Source organism: Rattus rattus, chromosome X (genome assembly GCF_011064425.1).
Source record: "Rattus rattus isolate New Zealand chromosome X, Rrattus_CSIRO_v1, whole genome shotgun sequence".
Taxonomy (NCBI): Eukaryota; Metazoa; Chordata; class Mammalia; order Rodentia; family Muridae; genus Rattus; species Rattus rattus.
The window spans coordinates 33,013,185-33,032,603 of NC_046172.1; the positions used below are offsets into that span (position 1 = coordinate 33,013,185).

At 39.7% G+C, this 19,419-nt stretch overlaps 1 protein-coding gene across 8 annotated transcripts in view; it reads right to left on the reverse strand.

The window, feature by feature from the left end:
* Positions 1-19,419, reverse strand: part of Sh3kbp1 (SH3 domain containing kinase binding protein 1) — a 347,694-nt gene that overhangs the window by 131,822 nt on the left and 196,453 nt on the right. The window contains exon 1 of one of the 8 annotated variants that reach the window (XM_032890008.1): positions 10,148-10,459. The exons of the other annotated variants lie outside the window; for them this stretch is intronic. Within the exon in view, the coding sequence (XP_032745899.1) occupies positions 10,148-10,159 (12 nt within the window). The 5' untranslated portion in view covers positions 10,160-10,459. Of the gene's footprint in view, positions 1-10,147; positions 10,460-19,419 lie in introns of those variants that run through there. 8 annotated transcript variants of the gene reach the window in all.

The window sequence follows — 19,419 nt, forward strand, 5'->3', positions numbered from 1 at the left end:
AATGAATGGCCTAGTAAGAGCACCAGTGGAAGGGGAAGCCCCTGGTCCTGCCAAGACTGAACCCCCAGTGAACAGGACTGTTGGGGGGAGGGCAGTAATGGTGGGAAGATGGGGAGGGGAACACCCAAATAGAAGGGGAGGGAGAGAGGTTAGGGGGATGTTGGCCTTGAAACTGGGAAAGGAAATAACAACTGAAATGTAAATAAGAAATACCCTATTTAATAAAGATGGAGGAAAAAAGTGTATGGCCAAACAACTGAAAGCTAATATTTAAAAATAGTAACAGTGGTTGCCCTGTGAAAGTTAAATTATCAATGCTTTTTATTTCCTTATTTTCTAGTACTTCAAAAATCATTTTATAGTCATAAAAATGAAGTTTTGAGAGGTGCAATAACATGTGTTAAAATGGCTAAAAATTACAATCTACCTCCCTACATGACTGATGTCTCTCCTGAAGGTCTGATTTGATTTGCAACTCCTCCTAGCTAGTAGTCACATGAAGCTTTCATCTGTGTGTCATTTTATTTCCAAGTCATTAGTAAGTATGTTAAGATCGTCAGATGTAAAATGAATCATGATGGTAAATTGCAAGACGCCACCCATATAGAACACTTGTCATCTCCTTCACTTATAGCTAGCTCGTCTCTGGCTCATAGCCCTAGTGACTAAGTCCATAATGTAGATTCATTTCTAATTAATGTTGTTCCAAATAAATATTGGGACATTTTATCATGTTTTCAATGCCAGGAATCGATTCCTTATTCTTCTACTTAAACTCATGGATTCCATATTTGTATTTCAGAAAAGGACTTTGTGTATAATCAAAGACCATGCTTACAGGGATGGCTCAGTGGTTAAGAATACTTGTGGATGTCCTGGGTTCCATTCCCAGCACCCACATGGTGGCATATAATCATCTGTAACTCCACTTCCAGCGGATCTGGAGCCCCACTCTGACCTCCACTGGCACCAGGCACACATGAGGTATACATTTATATATCAATATGCATTAATATATCATTAAGCATTAATTATGCTAAACATTAATATATATAAAATAAAAAAATTAAATCTTCTTTTTAAAAGACAATGCTTACAGATTCTTTATTTCTGGTCTTCAAAGAAGTATGGCTTCAAGTGATGACAGGTGTGATTAAATACAGGATTACCTACTACTGTTAGAAGTAGCTGTTTGTGGGCTGAAGGGATGGCTCAGACGTTAAGAGCAGGGGTTGTTCTTCCAGAGGACCTGGGTTCAGTTTCCAGCACCCACATGGTCTCATAACTGCCTGTAACTCCAGTTTCAGAGGACCCAATTACTTCACATAGACATACAGGCAGATAAAACATAGATGCATGTGAAATAAGTAAGGCATTCAAAAATAAATGTGGCTATTATTGAGGAATATCTTAATTTTTATATTACATAGATTTCATAGATATCTTCATTTCTTTAAGAAACATCTCCAATTAACATGATCTTGTGTTTTCTTTTAAAAATCAATACTAGGGTTTGGGGATTCAGCTCAGTGGTAGAGCACTTGCCTAGCAAGCGCAAGGCCCTGGGTTCAGTCCCCAGCTCCGAAAACAAAAAATAAAAAAAAATAAAAATCAATACTGACTTATACTAAAATACGATTCTACCTAGGGGTGAAAACAGATTGAACAGATACATTTTCTTCTTCTTAAAAAGCGTGTGCATCCAGTGGAAGGGGAAGCCCTTGGTCCTGCCAAGACTGAACCCCGAGTGAACGTAATTGTTGGGGGGAGGGTGGTAATGGGGGGAGGATGGGGAGGGGAACACCCATATAGAGGGGGAGGGGGAGGGGTTAGGGGGATGTTTGCTCGGAAACCGGGAAAGGGAATAACATTCGAAATGTAAATAAGAAATACTCAAGTTAATAAAAAAAAGCGTGTGCATGCATGTGCATGCAATGCATGTGCACATGCTTATGACTATGTGTATTTGTATGCATTTAAGAACATGTACACGCCTGAGAGAGAGTTGCATTTGTCTTACTTGGGTTGTGATGACAAGTTTATTAATCTCAATAAACAATGAATCCTAAAAAAAAATAAAAAAATAAAAAAAGAACATGTACACATATATGCAAGTGTGTGTAGCACTCAGAGGTTCAGAGGTTGATGTCAAATATCTTCTAGGGCTCTCCATCCTTAATTATTTAGGTTTTTTTTAAGGTGGGGTCTCTCCCTAAACCTAGAGTGCATAGAGTAGGCAATACTAGCTTACCAGTAAGCTTCAGATAGCCTGTCTCCACTTCCACAGTACTACAGTGCTAGGGTTCCTGGATCGTACCACCAAGCTTCTCTCTCTCTCTCTCTCTCTCTCTCTCTCTCTCTCTCTCTCTCTCTCTCTCTCTCTCTCTAACATGCATGTTGAAGTCCTCACACTCTTGTGGCAAGCACTCCATCAATTTAGCCACCTCCCTCAGACTCTAATAATACACATTCAATACACACACACGCACACACATATTCATATATATATGTATATATATGTGTATATATATATATATACCTACATACTTACATGCATACATACATACATACATACATACATACATACATACATACATACATACGAATCCAGAGGCCAGAGGAGGAGGTAAGAGTATTCCTCTAGTGCTTCTCTACATTTTTGTTTGTTTGTTTTGAGACAGGGTTTCTCTGTATAGTCCTGGCTGGCCTCGAACTCACTCTGTAGACCAGACTGGCCTTGAAATCAGAGATCTGCCTGCCTCTGCCTCCACAGTACTGGAATTAAAGGCATGTGCTGCCCCACATGGCTATTTTGTTTGTTTGTTTGTTTTTTCTTTTTTTCAGAGCTGGGGACCAAACCCAGGGCCTAGTGCTTGCTAGGCAAGTGCTCTACCACTGAGCTAAATCCCCAACCCCTATGGCTATTTTTTTTTCTTTGCAGGGACAAAACCAAGTTTATTACCAGGAAGCATGGGGGACACAATGGATGGGACATCTTGTTGAAAAAGGATGGCCAGAGCCTCCTTTTAATCACGGTCTTTCACTGTCCCCGAAGCCTGCTGTTTTGGCTAGGCTGGCTGTGGAGAGAGGCTCTAGGATCAGCCTATGTTCCCCTCTAAGGCTGGAGTTACAGACATGCGCATCTATGCACAGGTTTCACATAGGCGCTAGGAATTGGAACACCACAGCAAGTGCTCGCACTCACTGCACCACCTTCCCAGCTCCATAAACACACTTTAATAAAGATGCGCCTTTTGTCTTGTAGAACAGAAGTTTAATATGGCCTGTGTTTGGCTGTTTTTCACATTCATTCATAATTTCATCCATTTAACATCAATTTAACAGCAAATATGAGGAGGGAGAAGACAGTTCTCTCAAGGCTGTAAATTCTAAGATGCCCAAGTTTTAAGCAAATTAGATAGTTACCATATGAGCAAATGGTAAATATTTTACCACTCATTTTGCAAGTTTTAATTCTTCTGTGCTAAAATACTTCCTTCTCTCCCTTCTTTATCTATAACATATGCAAAAACACCAAACCACACAACACGTGGATGAAGAAAACAATGAAATCGCTAATTTTACACATGTGCTTTCCTCAGTTGGCTATGTTACTTTTAAATTTGGTTTTTAGACAGGCTCTCATTACGTAGTCAGCTAGCATGTAACTTACTATAGACAGGGCTGGCGTCAAATTCACAGAGATCTACCTGCCTCTGTGTCATAAGTACTGGGATTAAAAATACGTATCACTGTTCTTTTTCTCTTTTGAGATGGGATCTCATGCAGCCCAGGCTGGTCTTAAAATAGCAATGGGGTGGAGGATGACCTTGAGACCACACGCATAGACCACCATGTTTGGTTCTGCTACTTTTTAGGCAACATTTTTAAAGGATGGATGGACAAGACAGTGTATCTAGTAAAATATGTTCATTGATGTGTTTTCCAGTCGACACTGATTCCGTGGCCTTTTCTGTCACAAAGGAGAATGCTTGCTTCAATGTTTGCTTGTGTGCTCCCAGGGTAGCAATTCCTCTTTGTGTCTTACACAAAGACTTGCTATAGGCTCCGCACAGGAGAAACACAATAGAGATTCATGGGAAAGGGTGACAAAGGAGGACAGTGATCAGGAATGGTACTTTTCAAATGAATAATACATTCATTACTTCTGGGTTATCCTATTATATTCGGTATGATTTTGGCAGACATGTTATTTGATTTGTGGACATGCTCCCAAATTTATAGGGATGTTTCAGCAAACTATTTCTACATTCTTACCCTCATAGCACAACAAAGGAGTTTATTGACCCTCACTATCTGCTACTTATCCTTTAGTCCCAACCTCATCATCATGATTCGAGTTACACGGTTCCTTTTTCTGCCATTAGTAGAATCAGGGAACAATGTCAAGTGCTGTGAAGCCTAATTTCCTCATAGATATTAGTTAGCCAACTCTCTTTACTGTAAGGACTAAATTTTGTCCACTGCAATGACTAAGTTTTGTCCATAATTCCTGATATCTAGTGTTCTGTTGAAACTAGTTTTCAAGGGCTAGAAAGATGGCTGAGTAGTTAAGACCACTTGCTCCCCTTACATTGGACCCAGGTTCAGTATCCAGCACATATGTGTGGCTCACAACCATCCAGAATGCCAGTTCCAGGCCATCTGATGCCATCTATGGGTAAGAGGCACAAATATGCACATACACATGCAGGTAAAATATTCTCAGACATAAAATATATAGATGTAAAACAATCTTTTTAAAAAAACCCGAATTTTTATTTACTGCCTTGTCTTATAGCTCCTCAGGGTATTTCTAGCCTCTTCGTCATCAACTCAATTCCATGGTAAGGTCAACCACCATAAGGTTTCATAGAGTTGGGACAGACAAAATTCAAGGTTTGCTTGCACACTGCTTTAGAGCCCATGAAGACATTTTTTTTACTATAATACTTAGAAACGTAGTGACCCATCTATGACCTGGATGCCTCTCTCAGTCTCTTCTTAACTTTCGAAAACCTCATTTCATCTCTACCCAGACAACTTCTCTCCTCTTGGGCATAACACCTTATGACTGAAGGTCACAAAAACCTGTGGTTGGTTGAACTCTTCTCTCTGCTTCCAATGATGCTTAAAAGTAAAGGGCTTGATAGGTTAGAAGTAAAATAAATTCGTTATAAAATCAGATCTGTGAGGTCTATGGGGGCAGCTCTCCCAGTGCTCCTGCTAAACAGGGATACAAGCACTGTGCCTAGAAGAAATGTGTGAACTTCTCCAGGACCTAAAACCATCATCACTTTTAGCATCATCACTTCATTGATTATCAGCTTCTAGTCATAGCCTAGAAAAGGTACCCAAGAGAAGTTGTTTCCTGTTGGAAAGTGAAAATAGCCTTGACTAAGAAGGCAAAATAAAAAGAACAGACTGAACAGATGCTACCAAAACAAATGGAGCAAAACATATTAAAATCACTGGTGAATGAAAATGCTTGGCTAGTGAAAGAATAAGAAAACCAAGCAGTAAATGCATCCTTTCCACTGCTACATTCCTTAGTGTAAATGAACAAACAGAAATGTAACTTTTAACTGATACGGACCTCAGTTTTCTCCCATCACATTCCCAAACCCTGACTGGCAGATTTCTACAAGTGCAAAGAGAAGTTTAATGGAGTTAACACTTTGGAATCATAGGTCTCGTGAAATAGCTTTAAGGATGACCTTTTGATAAAGGAGAGCCATTTACAGAAATTCTGCTGCATGAGTTGTTGATGAATTGTTGTTTTTGAAGTTGGCTGTGAGGTGCCTATTGCAAGTGTAGGAAGTAGAACAGTAAGTGAGTAGTAAGTGTAGAACAGTAGACGATGCTGCTAGGCATGGCTAGAGCACACAGTTCTTTGAGGATCTGGCTTTCAAGATGGAGTGCCTGAGCTAAGGAAGAATTTTGTCCCAATTAAATGGGCTCCAATGCCACAAAGAAATAGAAGACAAGCTGCTGAGTAACCAAACGTTGCAATTTAAAGCTGTTAAATGTGACAAAATACAACACAATTTGGCTAAAGTCAAGCGAAATCATATGCTGGGCTTTCCTCCCTCTCTCTCTCTCTCTCTCTCTCTCTCTCTCTGTCTCAAAGCATCAAATATCTACTGAGCCCCAGTTGGTCAGAATCTTATTTTACAACCAGTTGAGAATATAAAAAAATCAGGTTAAATACAAAAGCAAGATCATTTCAATGGCCAGCCACACATGTGCATGACTTTGGAGATCATAGCAGCCACCGAACTCAAGAATATGTCCTATGAAATAATCATTAGTGTCAGTGAAGAACCAAAGAGGACAGAATATTTACTAATAACTCTGCACGTCCCATTTAAAAATATCAATAAATATATTATATTTATTATGTTATATATATTATATAATTACACATAAATAATTCAACTAATACTTTATAAAAGGAAGGACTGCCATTTCTTCTTCCTGAGCAATTCTAAACAGTAGAAGACAAGAGAAAAATCAACCAGATAGCTAACTTTTTTCACTAAGAGGAAGTCACTTAGAATTAACAAAAGCACACAGAAGAAATTTTAACCTTACAAGTGAGGGTCTAAACGACATAAAAAGCAGGAATTCAACCACGTACTTGGATACTACTATGTTTTAGTTCCTTCAGGGAGTGTGAAAGAGAGGTTCTTCCTTCAAACACTTTGCAACCTTTTGCAGTTGTGCAAATGTTCATCTGGTTAATGGTGACTTTGAGGCAGAAGACCTTTATACTCTGACCCTTTAACTCCCCAGTTGTCAGAGAAAAAGAAAGTGTTGGTGTTCTCCTTTTCAGGATGGCAAACAGATACATGTTAAATGCCTGACATTTATTAGGATAGCTGGCATCAAAATCAAAACAAAAGCAGAAAATAGTATGGACAAGAAAGGATGCAGAAAAACTAGATAATCGTGTGGCTAGCTGGTGAGAAGGAAATGTGGTACCATCACTGTAGAAAGCAGTGTGAAGTTTCCTCAAAATATTAGAATTAGAATCATCACATGATCCAGCAAATAAATTCAGAGAGACGGCCAAATGGAGTTTCCTAGCAGTTTAGGGGAGGGTGGTTTTATGGACTAAGTTTTGCAGCACGCAAACATTCTAGAGATTAATAGTAGGACGGAAGCATGATGCTATGAACAGTTAATGGCACAGCCAGTTTATAGAACACTCTGGAGTTGTTAGGGTTTTTAGTTCTGTTTTGCTCTGTTTGAGACAGTTTATCTCTAGAGCTCAGGCTGGTCTGGAACTCACTACACAAATCAGACTTGCCTTGACTTAAGGAGATCCTTCCTGCCTTTGCCTGCGGAATGCTGGGATTACAGATATCTATTACCACACCAAGTTGGCAAAAGCTTTCCAGGGTTATTTCTACTAAGAAGTAAAACTAAGTGGGAAGGATTACAAAAATTGAACTTTTTATTCCATAGGTAGTTAAGAAACCATATATGCATGTTATTTTCATTTAAAACAAAAGCAGTGTCAGATCAGCCATTAAACCTGGAAATTCCTCCTTTCAAAATTCAGCTTAAGGAGCCAGGCATGGCAAATTTATAATCCCAGAGAATGCAGGAGGTAGAAACATGGGGGAATCAGGAGTTCAAGACCATCCTCAGCTCCATAAGTGAACCTCAGAACAGCTTGGGCTACATAGAACTCTGCCTCAAAATAAGAAAGAATGAAGGAACAAGGGAAAAAAGGGAGGAAAGGAAAGAGGGAGGGAGAACAAGAGGACTGATGTTGAGGAAAGAAACAGGTGAGATATAATGATACACACACACACACACACACACACACACATAACATTATTGAATTATTTTTTGTTTAAGATGAGGACTTGTAGCTCAGGTTGGCCTGGAACTGTGTAGCCCAGAGTGGATTCATATTTATGGAAATTCTCCTGCTTAAGCCTCCTGAGTGCTGGGACTACAGATATGAGCCATCATGCATTGTCTAAGAAAACATTCTTAGTCTTTAGTATTAAGGGTATGAAAAGTTATTAAGCACAGAAACAATCTAAACAGTTATCAAGTGACGTGTAGTTCAATAAATGGTATTATATTCTTCTGATGGCTAGAGACCTTAAAAATACCATGTAGTTATCTAACAGAAAAAAGTAGGCCATAGCATATTCAGTTTTCCAAACAGCAAGGAAAGACAGAGGCAGGTGGATCTCTGAGTCCAAGTTCGGAGTTTAAGGCCAGCCTAGTTTGCAGAGTGAGCTCTAAGGATAGCCAGGGCTACAGAGTGAAACCCTGTCTCAGAAAAACCAACCAAAGAAAAACAAAAAATTAAGTTTTCAAAACAGGAAGCGTGTACTATACCCCTGTTATTGTAAGAATAGCAAATGATTGTACCCTACATGCATATTCAGACTCAGAAAAGAAATCTGGAAAATACACATAAAAATGTTAATTATAATTTCTCCAAATATGAAACTAAGAATAGACTCTAGTTCTTCATGTACTTTGACCATGAGTTTTTAACTATTATTATTACTACAAAGAATTCTCGACATGAGAGAAGCAACAATGCTATTTAGTTTTTGATAAGACAAATGGATTCAGGAAGCACTCTCCTACAGCGAGGCAGCTTATCTCCTTGGAAACAAGACAAGAAGGGTTGGGGCCATCAGGTCACCCTGCTTTTGCCATCTCAAGGGCTTTGCTGGAGGGCTGGATAAGCTCTCACCAGACTGCAGCTACTCAGTCTCCCCAGTCAGTACTTTACAACTTAAAGGGCTCGCACCATTTCCTGGAGCTAAAGTTAAACAACTAACTCTGGGTTCTTTATCTACAAGGCATAAGGTACAGAAGGACGAGTAAAGAAGGAGGAGAAGAACCAAAGGCCAACAGAACATAATGGCATAAACACATGAAAAGACCAAGAATAAGTCCATAACTTAGCATTCTGATATAAAAAAAATAACAAATGAACTTAAAAAAATTCCATCTACAAAAGCAATTTCAGACCGCTTTCCCAAGCTACTACAACTGAACTTTATTCTCCTCAATACCTGAAGCTCCCTCATATATCTGCCTAAGCAAGTAACAGATGCTGTTCAAAGAAAAAAGACAACTTTCAAGAAACTCTTATACTCTTAAATAATGTGCTGAAACAACTAGCTTCTTTCTTGCTACATCATTTCCTCTTAAAAACAGTTGTCTAAAAAGCTAAGCAAAAGCCAATAGAAAAAGACATAAAGGGTCATATTTTGCAGATCTCGTCTCTTCCTTAATTTCTTTCTTTTTTTTCAGTGAGGCACAGGGGACACAGAAGACACACAGTAATCATAAGCCTTTACTTATCCTGTGGTTTATTTAGGGAATTTTATTTTGTGTCTGGAAAATAGCAGACTTCTGCTTTTAGGTAGACAAATAATGAAGGACTCAGAGAAACATGACTACCTTCTACAAACTAACTTTCGGAAAGGCAAGCAGTCCAGGCTTACTCTGTATATGAGTAGCCGAATATAAATGCTTGGCCCTACAAAAGTAAGCAAGTCTCTTCATCTCTAAAAGCACTACTCACAGTTTCTCCATTCGCGAGGAAAACTCCAAAGTGTTTGTGACCCCCGGGGCTGAGATGCTCCACAGCTGGCTTGCTCTGTGGAGATGTTCTTTCCTCCTGAACTAACCTGAAGAGCAAGCTAGATTCGTTGACTGCACAAACATCTGTAATTGCTAAACATCTCTGTGACATGGTGTAACAGTTAGTTACTGCTTGTGCAAACTCCCCATCTAAATTACTCTCTGCTGTATGAGCACATGAAAACTGAGGCACAAAGAAATTGGAAACATCTGGAAAAATTAATGGCCAAACTGACCAGCGCCGTGGGGTGGGATGGGGGGGGTGTCACAAACAAGCTAAATAGCTCCAGTGCAACACTCGAATTTAGCAAACTACCCTTACACTGGAAAGGTTCTTTCTGAATACATCCAAGAGTGACCCTCCCCCTCCACTGTGGGATTCCCGCTAGCCCAAACATCATCATTTTAACACACCAGTGTAAATACAGAACGAGGCTGGCTAAAAAAGGCTTCAGATTGAGATACAGATTAAAAGGATCTATTTCTTCTCTAAAAGTAAAAAAAAAGAAAGAAATACCTCTTCTCCCATCCTGCAGCCAGCCTTGTCTCTTCAGTCTGTAAAGGTCCCAGAACTACCCTGAAATCCTCCCACTTCCTTCAAACAGCCAAAGGCACGGAGCCTGAGGACCCAGCCTAATCCTGAGTCATCCTTGGGACCAAATGAGGAATAGGGAGAACAAAGCTTGCATTTGTTTATGGCTCAGGAAGCCAGGGCCGATTCATAGCTTGGGTGGCTTCTCCAGAAGTCCTCCTCCCTCGCCTACATCCCTGCTGTAACATAGGTTGCCTCCCAGTGCCCAAAGGTGTGACCACGTGGACAAGGAACACATTCAGAGTATTTATTAGCAGGACCCAGTGATTACTTGTGTGTGTGTGTGTGTGTGTGTGTGTGTGTGTGTGTGTGTGTGTGTGTGTGTGTGTGTGTGTGTGTGTGTGTGTGTGTGTGTGTGTGTGTGTGTGAGAGAGAAAGAGAGAGAGAGAGAGAGAGAGAGAGAGAGAGAGAGAGAGAGAGAGTTAGTTAAATGCAGGGGGGTGTGGATAAAAGCCATTTTTCAACAGATTATTTGCCTGGGGAGTTGGGGATATATAAAATATGGTATGTTACAAAAAAGTACAAACACTTTTACAGAAATAAAATTAGTCGTGCTATACAAAAATAAAGAAAAAAAAACCTAAAGGGAAAATAGCACTGACTTTATGGATATGCTTCCCTTAGGATACATCATGTCATCAGAAATGTCCCAACAGTACAGAATAAAGTAGTTAAACGTCCATCTTGTTTTCCCCTAAATGAGATACTATACAAATCTCCATTTGAATGACTTTGGAGCTCACTGATAAAGAGTTCAAAATTCTAGAGCCAGAACATAATATAAAAGTTGCAAGTAGGTCATTCCCAAGCTCTAAGAATCTTGAACAAATTAAATTTTGGTCACCTTAATTCCTTTATCTATAAAATGAAACTAATGAAACAGCTCATGTGCAAGGTTCTGGGTTCAATTTCATGCATCCCAGAAACAAGAAGTGTAAGAGTCGTCACAGTGGCCACAGACTTCCTTGGTTGTCTACGTCACTAAATGATATACAGAAGACCAAAAGCTTACGGAAGAATCTGGCACACAGGAAGTGCCATATTAGCCACTATCACAACAAGTTCGGGACTTCACAAATCAACAGTATCTTCTTGCCGTGTTTCTTGTATTCTTAGACCTTGATGTCCTATGCCGTTATGAACCATGGCTAATTTTTAAGTCTTTTAATTATACTAACTTGAAAGTAATATATTCTATACTTACTACTGCCCGTACTGTGGCTAAGCCTGGGATGGCTTTAAATTAGATGCTGCCTCAGTTCTCAAGAAATGTCTAATCTGAGTTAACTATGACCCAGATCTGTTTATATACGACATACCTATAACAAAGGTAGGAGCTATCACTGGCTGTGAATGACAAATGTGCAAATGCTAGGGAATTAGCATTTGGAATGCAGATAAGAAACCACCTTATCAAAACCTAATTAGGATGAGAAAGAACAGACAAGGCTGTGCAGAGGAATTTCAATTCATTCTTTAGACTCTGCCTCCTTCGGTGCAGTACAGCATAATTCCCCAAAGGGTTTGTAGAGTGACTTCTTCCAAAAGAGTTTTGAACACAAAGAAGGCAAAAGGAAATAAAACATGACAACAAACCTTTCCCCAGGACACAACTGTGCAACCTTACCTCAGTCAAGGTGACCAAGGTCAATATTGAAAATGAAGTTATTTTGATATCATGAGCCCTCGGCATCTGATGTAACATTAAAGACCCTCCGTCATGAGAAAACCTTCAGACAAACAGTCAATTTATGAACAGTCTACAAAACTCAAAATTGTCAAGGTCACCAAAACAAGAGGAATCTAAGGAGTCAGGGTGGCTAAATACAATGCAGTATCCTGAATGACACCCTAGAATTAAAGAAAAGGGACAATGGATATACTATAAGGGCACCTAAATCAAGTTAGGGCTTTAATTAATAATCACGTAGTGACATTGGCTCATGCATTGCAACAGATATAATATGAATAGAAGCTGTTAACAATAGTGAAAGCTCTAAATGGGGGGGTATATAGAAATTCTGGTATTACTTTATACCACCTCTCTATAAACCTAAAATTATTCAACATGAAGAGCTAATTTAAAAAACTAATTAGAAAAGCAACAAATTAAAAGATGAGCATTGTGGCATAAATCTTTAATTCCAGTACTTGAAAAATGGAGGCAAGAAGCTGAGGAGTTCAAGGCTTCGTAGTGAGCTCAAGGTCATGCTGGGCTACATGAGACCCAGTCTCAAAAAATCTAAATAAATAAATACTAATTAGAACAGGTAGGTGTGCACAGCATCACACACCTATAGTCTCAGCATTTGGATGACGAACACAGTTCTTCAGGCTGTGGTGACCCCCAACCCTAAATTTAATTTCTTCGATACATTACTATAATATTGCTTCGGTTTACAGGAGGATTATAGGAGTTCAGGGCTAGCCTGGATTCATAGTAAGTCTGAATCCAGCCTGGGCAACATGACAGCTTATTTCAAAACAACAACAAATTGGGAAGATGAATTTGTTGAAATGTATAGGTGTTATTTATACATATACACAATTACATACGTGTATACACAAATGCAAATGTATTTAAACCATACCCTCTAACTTATTCCCCTCCACACATACCACTCTGGCTAGTTCGGCTGCGAACAAAGACAATAGAATGCTGACTCTTGGCTGTTTGGTTCCCCAAACACAGAGAGCAATTTTCTTTGAAAGAAAATTTGGCTCATCTGTCAGTTGTGCTGCCAAGTAAGGCTATGGCAGCCTGGCTGAAAGTGTGTGCATGAGGTGGGCCCATCTGCCCCTTTCCAGGAGCTACTAGAAGCTCCTGGTGCCTGGCCAATTAGTCATCAACCACAGAGCCCTAGGCTGGCAACTCTCCCAGCTACTTCCTCTTCAATCTCTAGTCCACATTCTGAGGCACCTCCCTAGTTATCTCTCTAAAGTACAAATCATGCTTCTGCATAGTTGAAGTCCTCCACCAACATGCCAGGCCACCCTGAGAAAGTGTAGCCTATAAGCAAACTGGCAAACTCCTGTGGAAACAGGCACGACTGTCTTCCAGTGACCAACCCTGAGCTCCAGCCCACTCTACCTACTCGCCCCTTCAATGGAATCATGCTTTCTCCTGACGCCCCCCCCCACACACATACTGCCCATCCCATGATTCAACACTCTGCTCAGTCACTGCCTTTCCTTGACAATATCTTTGGATCCTCTTCTTACTTTTCAGCATCACAGGAAATTCCCTTCTGCCTGATTCTCACAGATACTATGGACGCAACTCTGCTAGTCCTTGTCCCTGCCTTTTATGGATCTTTATATATACAAGTTTGTCAGATCAAGGGAAAATCTACACAGGCATGTAATCCCAGAACTTGGAAGGTAGAAACGGGCATCAAGAGTTCATGACCATCCCCACCTACACAGTGGGTTAAAAATGAGCCCAGGGTCCATGATAGCCTATTTCAAACAAAACATAAATAAAAGGCTTTGAGACAATCCATGGAATCACGTAAGAAACCTAGAGACAACCACTGAGCCCAAGTCTGACTTCGTAAGAAGTGTTCAATTCCAATCACCTACATCCTATCTACCTGAGTCCTAATCAATAGTCATCCAGGCAAACAAACAAGCAAAAATACTTTCCTAATGCTGTGACTCTTTAACACAGTTCGTCATGCTGTGGCCACCCCCTCCCCAACCATAAATTTAATTTCATCGATACTTCATTACTATAATATTGCTACTGTTTATGAATCATAATGTAAATATCTGATATACAGGATATGATATGTGAGGAATAGGAACCACAGGTTGAGAACCACTGACCTGCACATACCACCCAGCCAATCCCTTTTGATGTGGATTGTCACCCATTCATCCAGTTATAGAGAAAGCTCAGGGTGCCACTGACGATCTGGACAAGAAATTTGATGACGCTTTGGTAAATGAGTAAGTGAGGCAATTAATGAATGAGTGGGCAGGGGGTTTTCAGCTAGACCATAAGCGCAGCAGAAGCACGGTGAGCAGCTCCCCTTTGTCATTTTAATCCTGTGGTTGGATTAAGACACAGTCCTCACATACCTAGTCCCCAAATCTATACTGAAGACCAACAATACATAGTAGTTTTAACAATTTTTTTCAAGGAATTGTAAATATAGTGGTGACTAACGCAGACAAGGTCCCAAATTATGGCATTTACTTTCTAGTGGCTGACATTTAAGACTTGGTAATATGAAACAGTTGCCACAAACATAGCAAAATTTCAGTCTACTTCTTGGAGTTTCAAATCTCCCATAATCAAAAGTTTTTTTAAAAAAATCAGACTGGAGAGTTGGCTCTGTTGGTAAAGTGTTTGCCGTGCAAACATGAGGAATTCTACTCACAGGCACAGCAGGGCGAACCTATAGTTTTGGTGGTGGGGAGATACAGGCAGTTAGAGCTCTAGAACTCATTGGCCAGCCAGTCTAGTCAAGCAGATAAGCTTCAGGTTTAGTGTGAGATGCTGTCCCAACAACTGAGGTGGAAGTCAGGCAAGGATGCACTCGCCTTTAATCCTAGCACATGGGAAGTAGAGGCAAGCAGATCTGTGAGTTAGGAGCTAGCCTGGTCTACAGAGTGAGTTCCAAACCAGCCAGAGCTACACAGTGAGACTCTGCTTTAAAATAAAACAGAATGACTGAGGAAGATACCTGGCATTTGGATTTATATACTACATGAAATCTCTCTCTCTCTCTCTCTCTCTCTCTCTCTCTCTCTCTCTCTCTCTCTCTCTCTCTCTCTCTCTCTCTCCCCTCCTCCTCCCTCCCTCCCTCCCTCCCTCCCTCCCCTCTCAGCAATGGTCCTAGAAAAGGAAAGGTATCAATTCCTTTCTAGTAAAAATAACCTTAACTATAAGTACTTTTCTAATTATTGTACATATTTAATCCTCACACCACCCCTAACTGGCAGGTCATCTTGTTATTCTACTTTTAAAGATGAGGAACATAAAGCATTGAGTCACTAACTTGCCTTCTAAGGAGTCCAAGTTGGGATTTAAACCTATCCTATCTGATCTGACTTTTTAATAACTATTGGTACTTCTAAAACCACAGCGTGTGTGTGTGTGTGTGTGTGTGTGTGTTAAGATGGTACTTGACAGAGACTCCAGCTGATGCCAAACTCATTATGTAGCAGAAGGTGATCTTGAACTGCTTACCCTACAGCCTCCACCTCCAAGTACTTGGATTATGACCCTACAGGAACACACCTGGTTTATGCAGTGCTGAGGATCAAAGCCTAGGCTTTCTGCATGCAGGGCAAGCACTCTACCAACTGAACTCAATCCCCAGTCTGTAGAAATACAATAGTAAGAGCTTCTGAGGCTGTAAATCTTGGTAATGATCTGACTGCAGTTAAATATTTCTTGGAAAATACATTAGGCTGAGTATTTCACAAAGTACACGTCAAGCATACATAATGTTCTTCCAGAGGACCAGAGTTTTATGCCTAGCTACTACATCAGGCACCTTACAACCACGTGTCACTCCAGCTCCAGAGGATCTGATGTGCTTTTCTGACTCCCAAGAGCAACTGCACTCACACGGCTTACTTGTATGTACAAACACACGTGCACGCACACACACTTTAAAATAATAATAATCTTTAAAAACCTGTAACATTGTTAACTATTCCCTACCAACCCTCCCTCTCCTTTTCCTAGATGTGGAAACAACGGGAATAAATAAACTGAAGTCTAAAAATCCATATGCTTCCTTTAACCAGTAAGCATCATAATACCATCTGCTCATTGAAAACCACGAAGTTTGCAATCACTCTAAAGTTGTCATATAATCTTATCTTTCCATCTGACTGAGGAATATTCAGTAATCTGAGTCTTAGATGAGTTTTTAAAAATCTTACCCAGTTGTATTTTATTAGTCAAAGAATATATTAGCTTCTGGGGCTCACCAGAGCTTATTTCTCTTCAAAGGTTTGGAGATTATGATTGTTTGGATGAAAACAGGGCTTATAGACTCACATATTTGAAGACTTGGTCCCCAGTTGGGACAACTATTTGGAAAGGATTAGGAGGCATGGCATTATTGGAGGAGTATGTCACTGGGGATGGTTTCAAAAACCCACACCAGTTCCAGTTAGCTTTCTCTGCCTCCTGCTTGAGGCTTAAAATGTAAACTCTCAGCTAATAGCAGCACCATGCCTGTCTGACTGCTGTCATGTTCCCCAAAATGATGGTTATGGATTTCCCCTCTAAACTTTAAGCCCTAAATAAACTCTCCTATAAGTTGACTTGGTTGTGGTGTCTTGTCACAGCAATAGCAAAGTAACTAACAGGCATTTTCTTATTTTAAACATTTTAATCAAGAGAGAGAGGGAGGAAGGGAAGGAGGGATGGAAAGAGAGAGAATAGTATATAAACAAGTATCATAATGCATTGTATAGAGGTCAGGGGACGGGTTGCAGGAATGTTTTCTTCTTTCACCTTGGGGGTCCTGGGGACCAAACTTAGGTCACAAACCTTGATGGCAGGTACTCTTACCTGCTAAACAATCTTATTGGCCCTACATCTCTTATTTACAATAGAGATCATTACTTTCTTTGTTTGCTCGAGATATAGTCTTGCTATGTAGCACTAAATTGTACTGGAAATTATATAGACCAGGCTGGCCTTGAATTTGCAGTGGTAACCTCCCTCAGTGTCTAGTGTCCTGGGAATACAGGCAGACCACACAATATCCAGCTAAGATTCACTAGATACTTATCTGGTTAAATTCTACTATAAAGTTTAATGAATTTTTATTAGAATGGATAAAGAGACTATCAGAGATATGAATGAAAATGTTAAAATTCTCTTAACTGCAATTTGGCTGATTGAAACAATTGATTTGCAATTTCCATTTGCATACAATTTAAATTTTAATCCTCTACCATAGACAAATGTTTCAATGTTGATACCATATAGGCATTAATTTGAGTGACTGTAATTCTATAAATAAAATGAAAGTTGATAGGAGTTAAAAAAAGAGACTGCTCAAATAAAAACTAGTAGAAAATTAAAAACAATGACAAAATCCTTTCAAGAAAGAGATGTCAGAAGTCACTAATAGAAATTAACCATGAAAGCATAGGAAAAAAATTCTTGAAAGGTTTTTCTGTAAGAAACATTATATTCTACCAATCTCTGAAACCACAATACATCAAGATAACTTTTCCAACCAGTCTAAAAACACCGGCTCCCAGATGATTAGAGGAGCCAAGACTAGTTGTGACTTTAAGAGTCCAAACATGGAATAAGTTGGTACAAAAGGCAATCACTATTCTGAATAGAAAGCTGTACTAAGTTAGGTCCTGGGCCTCACCCAAATATCTGCAATTTACCGTCAAGTGTATCACACTGGCCACTCCCTTACCTAAGTGTTTGATGTAGAGTAATCATCTGAATGACTCACCAACGAGTGCTCTAAACTGCTGAGCGGTCTCTCCAGGTCCTTCAGACTTATTAACACTTCGAGCTTAATTTCAATGGAAACAGTTCCTCCAAAGTTTCCTTTCCTGTCCTCTCTATTAAATGGAATTTGGAAGGTACACAAAAAATAGAGCATATATCAAACTCCCGTGTATGTGTCACTTGCTTTCAATTATTATCAACTCATGAGCTTGATCGTATATGCCTGTATTCACAGCATTTGATAGGCAGAGGCTAGAGGACCAGAAGTTCAAGGTCATCTTTGGCTACACAAAAGTTTGGATTCAGCCTTATATACCTGAGACCCTGTTTCACAAAACATCAATTCATCACCAGTCTTGTCTTCTCTACATCATTTCATCTGTAAATATTTCAGCTAAAAGGTACTTTAAACAAATTGTTCACAGGTATATCTATTCCTTAGTATTATATAAGGTCCCTCCTTATATCTTAATAAGAGAAGCAAGAATAACAATATGCACTGGTTTTTGTTTGGCTGGTGGGTTGGTTGTTTTGAGAAACTGGCTAAGTATATCAGGCTGGCCTTGAATTTTTCAATTATTCTGCCTCAGTCTCCCAAGGGACATGATTAAGATGTATAGCACCAAGCCTGGCTTCACTATTTCTTTGTTTCAGGCTTGGTAAAGGGATCTTCCCCTGACATGTAGTCTAATCATGAACTTTAAGTGTCACACATTAAACAGATGTATAGGGGCTAAGGAGATGGCTCGGTTGGTAAAATGTCTGCTATGCAAGCAGGAGGACCTTAAAATTCAGACATGGTAGAAAAGCTCTGTAACCCCAGCACTGGGAAGCAGAGACAAATACAAGGAGTTTACTGGATATTCAACCTGACCAACAAGTGAGCTTCAGCTTTGGTGAGGAAGCCCTGTGGAAAAATATAGTGTAAAGAGATCAAGAGAGACACCCAGTGTTGACTTCTAGCCTTCCAGTGTACACATCCCCGTATCCATACCAACACATGCAGAGAGAGACAGAGACAGAGAGATAGAGAGACTTATCCACTGATCCAGAGAATTGGGTCTTAATACTTTACAAAGTTGAATGGAAATTATAAGCATGGTTCTTGAAGTTATCAAAGATAATTGTGTTCCTTTTTTCCTCATACGAATGATCAAGTCAGCCACGTCAGAAGATCAACTGCCCCACCCTAAGTGGAGGACAACATTTGGCTTCACAAACCAAATTCTGTCATGCAGGATCCAATTTGTGCTTCTGCAAAATGAATGCAACAAGCCCAATTTTAAAAGGAAACTTTCTTCTTTAAACATAAATATTGAATAAAAACTATCTCAAAAGTGAAAAGAACCAGATTGTATACTAATAAAACACTATCACACTCATCAGCTCTCAAGTCAGATCATGTAATTACACAATGGCTCCGTAAATCTATGCGAGTATCCATTGCATCAACAACAGGGGGTAGAAATCATATTAAATCGTTTCAGATGTTAAAAATGGTGCCTGCAGCCAGTCAAACATACTGGGAAGTTTATGTTTGCTCCCACAGCTTCGCACTGTGTTAAGGAACTTCTAGCACATGGTTTCACTCTGCAAGGAATCACAAATCAGAATACACACACATACACCCACATACATAACATGCATACCTTCAGAGTTCAGAACTCTGGTAAAGTTATTATTTCATGTCACTACTACCAATACACCAACTGCATTTCACAAAGAAACATGTAAGCACACAACTGGCTGG